This window comes from Tauraco erythrolophus, chromosome 3, assembly GCF_009769465.1.
Source record: "Tauraco erythrolophus isolate bTauEry1 chromosome 3, bTauEry1.pri, whole genome shotgun sequence".
NCBI lineage: Eukaryota > Metazoa > Chordata > Aves > Musophagiformes > Musophagidae > Tauraco > Tauraco erythrolophus.
The window spans coordinates 87,624,468-87,637,140 of record NC_141467.1 but is presented as its reverse complement, the minus strand read 5'-3'; the positions used below and the strand labels follow the sequence as shown (position 1 = coordinate 87,637,140).

General features: G+C 33.9%; 1 protein-coding gene across 4 annotated transcripts in view; it reads left to right on the top strand.

Moving 5' to 3' along the window:
- The window catches only part of CSMD3 (CUB and Sushi multiple domains 3), a 737,988-nt gene that overhangs the window by 358,636 nt on the left and 366,679 nt on the right, over positions 1-12,673 (top strand). For all 4 annotated transcript variants that reach the window (XM_086609528.1, XM_086609527.1, XM_086609526.1 and 1 more), the window contains 2 exons: positions 959-1,062; positions 7,087-7,199. In XM_086609528.1, coding sequence (XP_086465654.1) covers positions 959-1,062; positions 7,087-7,199 — 217 coding nt within the window. The remainder of the gene's footprint in view (positions 1-958; positions 1,063-7,086; positions 7,200-12,673) is intronic.

Here is a 12,673-nt window from a genome sequence, read left to right as displayed (position 1 = left end):
CTCAAGCCTATCAAGGTCCCTCTGGATGGCATGTCCTTCAAACAATTACTGGAACACGAGTGTAACAAAGTAATCTGAGCTTCCAAGGATGTGATATTAATCCATCAGAATGTCATCCACAGCTTTTAACACAAACACTCTCAGTTCTCAATTATAACAATAATTAAAGACCATTTATAACAGACATAAATATTAAAAATACATACACATAAGGATTCTGTAATTTTTATCTATATAAAAATTTAACAAACTTATGTTATTTTCATAAAGACAGGGTTTGCATGATTGATACATGGATGGAAACCATATACTTTATTCTCTTTTCTAATAATATGGTAGAATTTTGCTCTGAGTGAAAAATTCATTGTATTCTTAAAATGAGCTGAATTTTTTATTGTTCAGCATTAAATATGCATACTGTGATTTAAATTACAGGACATAAAAAATGCCTATGCCTTGATAGTTGCATTTTACTTGAGTTCATGAAATAAGAAATTGACTTTTACCTTTGATCCAGTTTTCTCCTACTTGAGCTAGATTATAGATATCAGGAGTAAATTATGTTCTTCACCTTCACTGCATTTAGTCAGTGAAGTATGATTATTCACTTGTTATTTGAAGACGATTGTCTTGAATGAAGTGCAATTAGTTATGTTGCCCTTTAAATGTATCTTAATCAAAATGTAATGCAATTATTCGGATCTGTATTAAACATGTAACAACTACATAAATAAGTGAAATGATGGTGCTTTGAGGAGATCAGCTGAGTGATGACACCTTAAAGTTATTATAATTCATATTTCATGAACAAAACCTGTTAATTACAATAATTTACTGTAAAATAACTAAAGTTACAAGTAATTATTAATTGAAAAATCTCTTTTATTCACGATGATGAAAAGCTTATTTACAGATTCATCTCTTATTCTAAAATATATTTACTTGTTTTATTTCTTAGGTTATTCAGATAAATTTTGAAGAATTTGATCTAGAGATTGGCTATGACACGCTGACAATTGGTGATGGAGGAGAAGTGGGTGATCCTAAAACTGTGCTTCAAGTGTAAGTCTTCTGCATTTAAAATTTGTATGCATTGCACAATATCATTAATGTGTTTTTTGATGAGAGTAGATAGTGATTAGAATCAGGTAAATCTCACAAAAACTAATCTTACTGAGCTTCTGAAATTGCTGAACGTGACAGTTTAAATACATGGTTATATGTTTACTGTTCTGAAGTCGGAAAGAGATGAGCTAGACGGCAGAAAAAAAGATAAAGTAAAATCAGAAATTTTAAAAGACATTCTGTACATTTGCATGTAGACATGCATATTTTTAGAGGCTACTGTGCTCCCTTTATAACTGAGTTCCCAAATTAAAATTAAAAGTGTTTAAAATAGTTGAAAATAGATAAATGGAAGACTTACATGCACAAACTTTTGCAATCTCCTAGCAAATTTAGGATGACAAAAGATGTACTATAAGATTATGACCTTTATGTGCTTATTGACTATTGTAGATAACTCAAGAAATGAGTTGGTGTAGTGAAGAAAATTACTGCAGAGAAAATCTGAGTAGGATATTACCTAAACCATATATGATTACGAATCAGACAGCACTGGGTATTAAATATGATTTTTATCCTCCATTAGCATTCTTCTGGAATATGTGAGCTCAGATATATATAGATATATTTGTATATATACTTAACAACCATTGATTAACTTTAGAATCTATATTTCTCAGATAGTTAACTTGTGATAATAACTGGTCTTATAATACTAACAACAATCTCAAGAAGACAAATTCAGAATCTTATTCCTTAATTTGCAAAATTTTGAAGACACCAGCATAATCCAATGATTCTTTTTATTCCCCAATCATTTGAAAATATGCAGAACACTGTAATTAGGTATTACTTGTAATCTATCATTTTATTTAGCTCTGATTCCATTCTGAGCAAATAATTCAATGTCTCATAGGAGAAATGAATGGCCATTAAAATACATTGTACATTAAAATACATATGACTCGATTTTATGAAAAAAAAAAAAAACAACAGAAATGTTGTTTATTGCTTAGAAGCCATATTTAAGCCATAAGGGATTGTTTGCTATTTAGAAAATATTTTTTTGAAAATACTAAAAAATATTTAGCTGTTACTTTTAAATAAATTGGCCTCTCAATAAGTACCTTATGTTATTAGTTCAAGTGAGTTATAAATTTAAAACACAGATCAGAACAGAAGCAGATGTCATGTTTACTACAAAATGTATTTAGTCAAAAACCAAAAAATAACAAAATTAGGACTCCTTAGAATGAGATTCATAGAATCATAGAATCATAGAATCATAGAATGGTTTGGGTTGGAAAGGACTTCAAAGATCATCTAGTTCCAACCACCCTGCCATGGGCAGGGATAACTTCCACTAGATCAGGTTGCTCAAGGCCTCATCCAGCCTGGCCTTGAACACCCCCAGGGATGGTGCATTTTTATTGCAATATGCAATATTCCCTGCATTATATTTAATGGAAATGTATTCATAATATTTTTAGATTTATCCTTTCACAGCATAGACTGTCTGACCTTCTATTTGGAATAATTTTTATAATTGTTATATCCCTTTTTATGAATGAAGAGCGTTTCATCAGGTACCTGAAATATCAGGATTTCATCAAGTATTTCAGGTACAATTACTTTAGGATAAATGCAGTTTCTTCAGTGGATTGTAGATGTGCTAAATGTTACTAATAGTAGTTTTGAGAAGTGGGGAAGTACTGTAATTTCTATTTTATAAACAGTAACAGTACTAAGCCTTCCAAATATATTTCTGATAATGCTGGAATTCTATTTCAGATGTTCTTAGATTTCTAAAATATATTGATTATCCTCTCATGTGGAAAGAGCATTTATTAAGTACCATTTCACCAGGTCTAATTAACATATAATTAAGGTATTGTTTTTCATATGTGCTTGAATTACAGTAACTCACAGTATGAAGGCACAGTATGAAGTTATTTGAAATGTTGAGTAATGTAGTAAAGCACTCTGTCCAGATTCTATTTCACAGAAGATGTCAGTATTTTGCAAAAGTATGTCCCATGATGAGACCTTTGTTAGGAAGAAATTACAAAACTACAGCACAGGATTAAACTTGTCATCCACACCTCAAATACTATGTTCAGTTTTGGGTCTCACACCACAAGGAAGACTTTGAGGTGCTGAAGCATGTCCAAAGAAGAGCAATGAAGCTGGTGAAGGGTCTGGGGCACAGTTCTTCTGAGGAGAGGCTGAGGGAACTGAAGTTGTTTAGCCTGGAGAAAAGGAGGCTCAGGGAAGAATTTATCATTCTCTACAGCTACCTGAAAGGAGGTTGTAGGAAGGTGAGTGTAGATCTCTTCCCCCAAGTAACAGGTGATAGGACAAGAGCAAATGGCTACAAGTTGCACCAGGGGAGGTTTAGATTGAATATTAGGAACAATTTCTTCATTGAGAGGTTTGTCAAGCAATGGAACAGGCTGCCCAGGGAAGTGATTGAGTCACCATCCCTGGAGGTATTTAAAAGATGTGTAGATGTGGTGATTAGGGGCATAGTTTAGTTAACAGTTGGACTTCATAATCTTAAAGGTCTTTTCAAATCTAAATAATTCTATGATTCTATGCATATAAAGGAATTCTGAGTAATTTTCTTTAATAAAAAAAAGATAATCAGAATTGTCAAGTGTTAACATAAGATAAGAGAATCTGTTCTGTAGATAATCAGGTAAATAATTTTGAAGAATTCCCTAATTAATTTGTGGGGTTTTAGTATTACATAACATTGTATAGTCAGCCACACATATATTATTTTTATCTACCAGTGGAACAATCACTGATTATTCTGTGATCAGAAAAATCAATGTCAAAGTTATTGGGATTGAAACATTTTTAAAAAAATTACATCGAAGATGGGACATAATAGAGTACTGTAAAAAATTTGTAAATCTCTTCTCCTGTGAGCCATGAAGACTTTGTCTAAGATATGATGCATAGAAAATAAATCAGCTATTGTATGATTTAATTTTGAGTTTTAAATTTTAAAATAATTACCTTTCCTCCAGCAAATTAATGAAGAACATCAGTTTGAATATATCTGGTTTATGTGTAAATGATGTGAAAACGTTCTTCTTCCAATTTATCAAAGTTAATCAGGAAACCTACCCTAGTGTTTAATCCACTAGTTTTACTTGGCACTGCTAGATGAGAAGGTTCAGAACCAAAAACTGAATTTAAGTGGCATTTTGATAGAATCATAGAATCATAGAATGGTTAGGATTGGAAGGGACCTCAAAGATCATCTAGTTCCAACCCTCCTACCATGGGCAGGGACACCCTCCACTACACCAGGTTGCTTAACGCCTCATCCAACCTGGCCTTGAACACTTCCAGGGATGGGGCAACCAAAACTTCTCTGGGCAACCTGTTCCAGTGCCTCACCACCCTCTGAGTGAAAAATTTCTTCCTTATATCTAATCTACATCTCCCCTCTTTCAGTTTAAAGCCATTGCCCCTTGTCCTGTCACTACATACCCTTGTAAAAAGTCCCACTCCAGCTTTCCTGTAGGCCCCCTTTAAGTACTGGAAGGCTGCAATAAGATCACCCTGGAGCCTTCTCTTCTCCAGGCTGAACAGCCCCAACTCCCTCGGCCTATCTTTATAGGAGAGGTGCTCCAACCCTCGGATAATCTTCGTGGCCCTCCTCTGTACTAGCTTCATCAGCTTCATGTCCTTCTTGCGTGTGGGACTCTTATGCTTCCTAAATTGAGACTTGGAGTCCTGATAATTCCTGCTCTGCTGGTGCTAATCACAGAAGTAGCTAAGCTCCTAAGCCATTTCAGCATTTGCCATTAAGATTCCCTGGATGCCTATAATTCTGTTCCTAAGTATCTGCATCCAGTAACGTGACAGACGATGCAGGCTAGTGAGCCTAATACCTAAGTGAACTTAAATCTGAATGGAATACATTTCTTGCACATTAGACAAGTTGAATAATATAAAGGTATTCTTAGTGCTTTCCTATGGAACTAAGATCTTTGCAAGATGGAGCAGTGTTACGTTTTATTACCAAGAGATAGAGAGGAAGAAGGAAAAGAAATGATGGGTCCTCCTTCATACATCAGTCACAGCAGTCTTTCAGGATGTTTGGAGGTTTGCTGTCAGCAGCTTGGTCTGACAGTTGCTGCAGGTGACTTTTAATGTAATATGCATCTAGGCACCGGTTCCTGTAACACACATTTGGAAAATCCAGTGCACAAGGCATGAAACTCATTCTTACTCTTTTATTATGCTTGCTGTGTTCAATGTACATGTATCCAATCTCCCATATTACAGACTTTATCTTCAACAAATGGAAAGTGTCACAATGTTCTGAATATCCTCTAGCCTAGTCTTCAGTCCCCTCTCAGAGGGAATGTGTCATGTTTAAAAACCGTGTAGATTTGGTGTTGAGCAATATGGATTAGGGACCCTGACAGTGCAGGGTGAATGGTTGGACTAGATGATCTTGAAGGTCTCTTCCAACCAGACGATTCTATGATTCTATGATTCTATGATTCTATGAGCATGTGGGAGGAGTAGTTCTGCGGTCCTAGAGGAAGAGGTGGAAAACACCCTGCTGAGTCTTGTAACTGTTAAGCTGTTTAATAAAGAGGCATCATAATCATCCATCTATTTCTGCTGTGGACAGTGTTCACTGCTCAGCTTTTGAAAGGGGAGCTGTAAGAAGCTACATGCAGGAGAGGAATCTAGGTAATGAATCCAGGATAGAGGAAGTCTCATAAATCCCAGGAGGAAAGAAAGGATAATTCACAACCACAGAATTTCGTTATTATCTTAAATAGCTTCCTTCACATAATGCTGTTTATTCTGGATCTTACTGCTCTATGGCCCCGAATTCTTCCCAAATACTGTACAGGAATCCCTAAGCACTTAAAAAAAGAGCAACGAGTGATTTCTGTGTTCTGTTGATTGATTCTAACTTTCAAAAATGCATTTTCAAATGGTATTTTTTCCTCATTTACTATTCAATTGAAAAATATTGTTTCTGAAAACTGCATGCATTTAAAAAAGATTTATTTGTAATTGACTTCAGAAAATAGAAATTATAAAATTTTTGATGACTGTTTATCACAGGAATTATTCTCTCTGACACAACAAAGATATTAATATTCCCAATGTATTCCCAAAATGTACTCTCAGTCACAAGTGACAATTACAAAACTCTGTTAGCCATTACATCAGTGTTGTTTCTAAGGAACATCCTGTTAATCTATTAATTTGGCAAAGACTGAACTCATTGAAGACACTTTCCCTTAGTGCAGGAATGAGCAGTTAGTACATTATTTTGGCCAGGCGTTTACTTGTTCAGCTCTGGCAAGAGTCTTTGTAGTAGCTCCATCTGTGAACACAGATGTGGGAAATAGACATGAATTTCTCCCACAGCAGAGTACTTCATACAGAAACAAGCTAAAAAAGACCAGAGGGGAGAACTAAAATTAACTGCAAAATTTATTTAAAATAGTCCACTTGAAGTTTCAGCTAGTTCTGAAGAATGGTTGGAACTGCAAAACCCAAACAAACAGTTTTCACTCTTATACAACCTTGTGCTTGTGATCCATTTTACAGGAATGGAAAATGTTATAGTACTTTCCACCATTCTGTTTTAGCTGATAAACTCTTAACAAATTTGAGACAAAGTTTTGGGAAAAAAAAATCAATAAAATATAAAACTGCAGTTTTGACAACATTTCCTTTTTGCTATCACGCTACTTCATTCAGCAAACAGAATGAACATTTACGATTGTATTGACTTTCAAATTTTTGCAAACAATATTTAGTTCTTTCTAATTAATCAACATGCTTGAGAGTTGTATTTGCTAACCAGCCAGTAGATAACTTATGTGGTGTGAGATGAATAGAATGAATTTAAAAACAAGCAAACAAAAAACATTAAAAAAACCCCATAATAGTTACTAAGATTCCTTACAAAAAGAAAAACAATAATCTAGTTACTTAATGGATTTACAGATTTTTTTTTTCTATCTATAGGTTAACTGGGAGCTTTGTACCAGACTTAATTGTGAGCATGAGCAATCAGATGTGGTTGCACCTTCAAACAGATGAAAGCGTGGGCTCAATCGGTTTCAAGGTTAACTACAAAGGTAACAATACGTTATTGAAAGCGAATTTAATGGTGTACCAAAAATTTGACCAATACTATGAATTATTTTTCTTACATATTAGGAGATGTATTCTATTTCCAGTTCTGTCAGCTTAAAAAAAAAAAAGAAAATGCAAACTGAATTGAAAAAAATACAAAAATTAAATTTGTTCTCTTTAAACCTGTTATGTCATGTGAAATTGTGGATTTTTTATTTGGTGTATTCTTACAGCAGTTGTTTTTTGGCATGTAGTTTGACATTTATTTCCTATTACTTCATGTTGAAAAATATTAAAATGAAATAATTCTATTATTTAAAGCTAAATGTGTTAAGGAAATGAATACTTCCTACATTCATTTGAAACTTAATCATGTCTACTACAACAGAAAAAAAAGCACTGTAAGCAAAGAATTTGGATTACCTCTGAGTTTTGGACCAACACAAAGAAAAACTTATCTAATAATGTTGTTTTTTATTGGTTTAAAATGTGAGCAATCTGTAATGCATATCATAAAACAGCTGTTGCTAACACTTCTGAGAGAACATACAGTTTTCATATAGTGTGAACAGCAGAATCAAACAAAAAATTAAGAATAACATAAATATATGCACATCTGTATTATTATAGAATTAGTTATATTCATTATTTTTATACTATAATTTACATAGCTGCATGTATTTCTTGCAACAAATTTTTAGATTGCATAGTTCCTGCCTACCACCAAAACCAGGTAATAGAAAGTATGAATATTCATCAAAATTATTCATCAAAAGGGAGAGAGGAAAGGCAAAAGTTAAAGCAACAACTGTGTATATTAGAAATGGAGCTAGTGTTGTTGAGGATGGACAGGTGGAGTGAATAAGCATACTGGGAGTAAACCTGCCCAGTGCGACTTGCTGTTTTTTTCTGTCCATAACCTCCCTTTGGCTGTTCACATATATGAAGCTCTATAGTGGTATGGCACGAATGTGCTTTTGTGCTGTTGATATTCGAATCTAGTGGACTAAACCAGAAAGATCTTACTACTTTGTTGTATGGTAGTTATTAAGATCCAGGATTTCCACATTCCAGCTGTTGAGAGGGGCAAGAGAAATGATTAGTATAAGCAAGTTTAAGAGTTTGTTAATATAGCAAACTTTGAACCATAGCTGAGTAGAAAAGGAAGCTTTTTAGATCTGAACTTGAAATAATTTGCAGAACACAAAATAATTTGCACAGTTCAAGTAGTTGTTTCCTTTATTTACAGGATTCTTTTCTAGTAAAATTAATTTCACTTGCAAGAGTTTAGGTTGCTGAACAGAGGATTATTGTCTAGTGTCTTACAATGTACCACTATGTCTTGTTTTATTGATGAATTACATTTATTCTTAGAAGATATAGTTCTGCAAGAATAAAATTAATGGATTATGAATGGGTAGAAGGGGACAGAAGGGGTAAACATTCACTGTCTCATTTCCATATAATCAACTTTGTGATTGCACACCTAGATATCAAGTCTATTTCTCTCTTGCCCTACACTGGTGCTTTACACTAGCTCATTAAATAGCATTTGAATGCATCAAACATTCAATGGATAGGTACTTCTTGGCAGGTTTTTTGTTTGTTTTATTTTTTTTTTTCCCCCAATCTAGAGCATGGGATAATTTTTTATATCAGTTGCCTTTGCTTGATCCCCGAGAGGACATATTCCTTAGAGATGCCAGAAACCAGGCAATGTTCCCTTAAATAAAATCGAAGCAGGGGGTGGAGAAGGCATTGTTATTTTGTTTGTTTCTTTGTTTTTCTTTGTTTTTCTTTATATTTAAGTCCTTTCTGTTAATGATGATAGGCTCTGAAAAGAATTGTCTAAATGGGTAGTATTTTGGATAAGCAGCTGTTTTGCAACTAAAATTTTTGAACTTATGAATTACTTGATAATGTACTCAATAACAGTACTTGCTAATAGCTAAAATAATTTCCCACTGAAATGTTTTGATTCCTAAATTTCTGCTTTGGTACATCCTGAGACTCAACTACGTACAGATGTGCACGCCTCATCCCATGAAAAATCATAAAGACATTCTTTAACCTAGTAGACATTTAGGTCTGAGTCTGCCAGGCATTTTAAAGAATATAGTTTGTCCTGAGTCCTACATGGAATATGATGAGATGAACAGAAGGTTGTGGGATGTCATTACCCAGTGCCCTTTACCCATTGTCCTCCAAAATGGTGGTCAAGGTGCGAGATAGAAGGTCACATCCTTTCTGACTGGAGTAGAATTGACTATGTTATATCATTTGTAAAGAAAGAAATAGACAAATTAATTTTTAAATACCTCTGCATTCTCTAATTTAGTAGGGTTTCAGCTGAAGAATTCTTTTAAATTTACATTATTACAGGACATTTATGGATCTGACATTTGAGAGACTCTAGTAAGTCTTTGTGACATAATAAAAATATTTGTGTTCTTCTGGATTATGAAGTTATTTTATGGTTTTAACAGCTAGATTCCAGTATAATTATTTAAATATAAAAGAGAAATTTGAAGTAAATAAATATTTTAAAGTAAATAATTTTTTGTTGTTGTTGTTTTGAAATTCCTTTTCCAGTATCCCATAAAATAAAACTCAGGAAGGCAGAACAATAAATATCAGGAACAGACAGGACAAAAATGCAAACACTGCCTCATTAGAGATGTATTTTGCTTGTTGTTTCACTGTTGTGTAAGCTGTTTTCATGCTTTAAATGTACATGTAGATTTTTTTAATGTAAAAACATGGAATATTTAGCAATCTGAAGTTTTAAGCGCATCATTTCCAAGTCATCATTTTAGGGATTATTTGAAAACCATAGTCGTTCTTTTAGATATGAGATTAAACTGTGGTGCTCACATAATTACGAAATAAAACAAATGAACAATGGATTCTTTTTAGGCTTTCCAAATCAGTGCTATGGAAGAAAAGTTATTTTCCAAGTAACTGGCTACACACTAATAAAACCTTTTAAACCAGCAGGTTCTCCTGACAGCTCTGCCTCTTATCAGGACTAAATCTGTGTGATTTTGTTGTTACCTATAATAATACATCAGATGTACTCTTATTTTAATTACATAAGAAAATAAAGTTGAAGAAGTTTACGTTACCTGGAGTCTAACAGTGTTCTGGAAGAGGCTTGTCTAAGATGCCAAGCTACATAGGAATGTAGGTAAAAAGTGAATTTGGAGCAAAGTAGATTTGCTTATTCAATTTTCTGCATCGATGATCTAATTTTAGGATATGGGATTTACACTCTGACATCCAGTATTTCAAAAGACTTCTTTTTGCTTAAAGCATAACTTTCATCTCGCTTCAACCAGTGTGATTTGTGTTCCTGAGTGCTTGGGGTACTATGGCAGCCTGGTGTAGCCTTCTGGCGTTTAGGATGAAATGTGTATTGTGTTTTCCTAGCAGTAAGCATTGAGATGCAGACACATCTGTGGTCTTTTGTTACAGACGGCACAGAGAAGCTTCTCCATGACTAACTGCTCAACAGCACTTGCTTTTCTGTCCATGACAGAACATTGAACAATCTGAATTACGTAGATAGTCTAAGCCAGTGTTAGTCCACTAACTATGGTTGAAAACATGTATTTTGGAAGTATGTGAAAAGTAAGATACATTATCATAAAAAAGGATTCAGGTTCTCATCTTAACAAGTTATGATAGTAGCTTATCTATGAAACATATATCTTCATGTCCATTCTACTAAGAAAAACATAGCTTTAATTCTTGTTCATATTATAGACTAATTTTTTTAAAAAAACTTAAATTACTGAACTCATATTGTGGAGAGTTTCTTTGTGTAATTTTGGGTTTCATAAAATGGGATTTTGTTTGTTTGTTAAATACTATCTAATCCTTCTTTTATGAGGAAGGGGGAAGTGAAGCTTTTGTACTTTTTGCACTTCAAAATCAGGAAGTAAATCTGTGTCACGCTTCTCCTTTCTGAACTGTTCAGTCTTATCCATTTCAGTTTATATTCTTTTGTGGTATTTTCACTCTTCTGATGATTTCTGTTGCCTTTGTACCCACTCTCTTTGTGTTTCTCATCATGTGTTTGTCTTGTTTGCATGTGTTTTGTGGTGCAGTAAGTACACGGCATCATGTAATCATAAATAATGATTTATTTAATTGGATTCTAATACCCTCGATTCTATTCCTTGTGCATCCTAACTTCATTCTGCAGAACGAATGACAGAAAGATACACATTAATTACAAAAATCCCTGTTCTAAATCAATGCAAATGACTTTAAACCTTGTAAGTCTCATGATTAGTTCAAATTCTCAAACATAAATACTTCTTTGTATTTATAAAAATAAATAAAAATGAACACTTCTTTTGGTACAACTCCACTAACCAATAGATAGTTTATGAACACAGCACAATTTTCTCTGTACCTGATTCCATTTCTGCTGAAAGTGTGTTGTTGACAAGTTCTGTAATTCATGCGCATTCCCATTTCAGATCTCACTTGAACACATTAAGAAAAAGGGTATCCACTGCGGAAACCTGGGGCACCTTTCTTGTTAACTTACTGCTAAGATTAAAATTGGTGCTGTATTTTACTCTGTTCTTCCTTCTTTGTTGGCCACAACTTACTGCAGGGATTTTGGTATTAGACCCTATTCTGTCACTATTATCTGAATGTTTTATTGATCTCTTTATCTAATTCTCAAACAATGTATTAGACGTAAGGTGTGAGAGTTCCTGTTTGCAATCCTTAAACTGTAAGAATATGAGGACAACTGTACAGAGTCATAATAAAGATCCATTTAACTATGTATTACATAAGGAAAAGAGAGTAAGCAGTATGGTGATACTTCTTCAGAATGCTTTCCTATACTAAGTTCGTGGCACAAAGATTTCCTAAATCCAGTCTATTTGTAGTAAGCAACTCTTCACAGATTTTTTTCATCTATGACTCTGTCTATTTTTCTTCTTAAGCCCATGTACACTTTTAGTATTCTGAATATTTCATAGTAAGGACCTTCCAATAAAGAAGTATTTCCTTTTGTTCATGGTAGTTTTACTAACTTCCTCTGATGTCTTTTCATTCTTTTCATAGGAAATACATCGTATTTAATCTATCACCGAATCATAGAATCATAGAATGGTTAGGGCTGGAAGGGACCTTCAAAGGTCATCTAGTCCAACCCCCCTGCAAGGAACAGGGATATCTCCAACTAGATCAGGTTGCTCAGGGCCTCGTCCAACCTGGCCTTGAAGGTTATCAAATGAAGGTTTTATCAAATGATAAAAAATATCATTTTACTGCTTACTTAGTTCTGCAGGACCTTTCTTTATTTCTTCACAGGTGGTTGTCCTCATTATCGCTCTGTGTAAGCTAGTGTCATCAACAAGCTTTGTCATCTCACTGCTTGCCTTCTTTTCCATCATATGTACAAATATATTGTCAAATGGGTTAGATACTAAAGAAGTCCATTAGTCACATC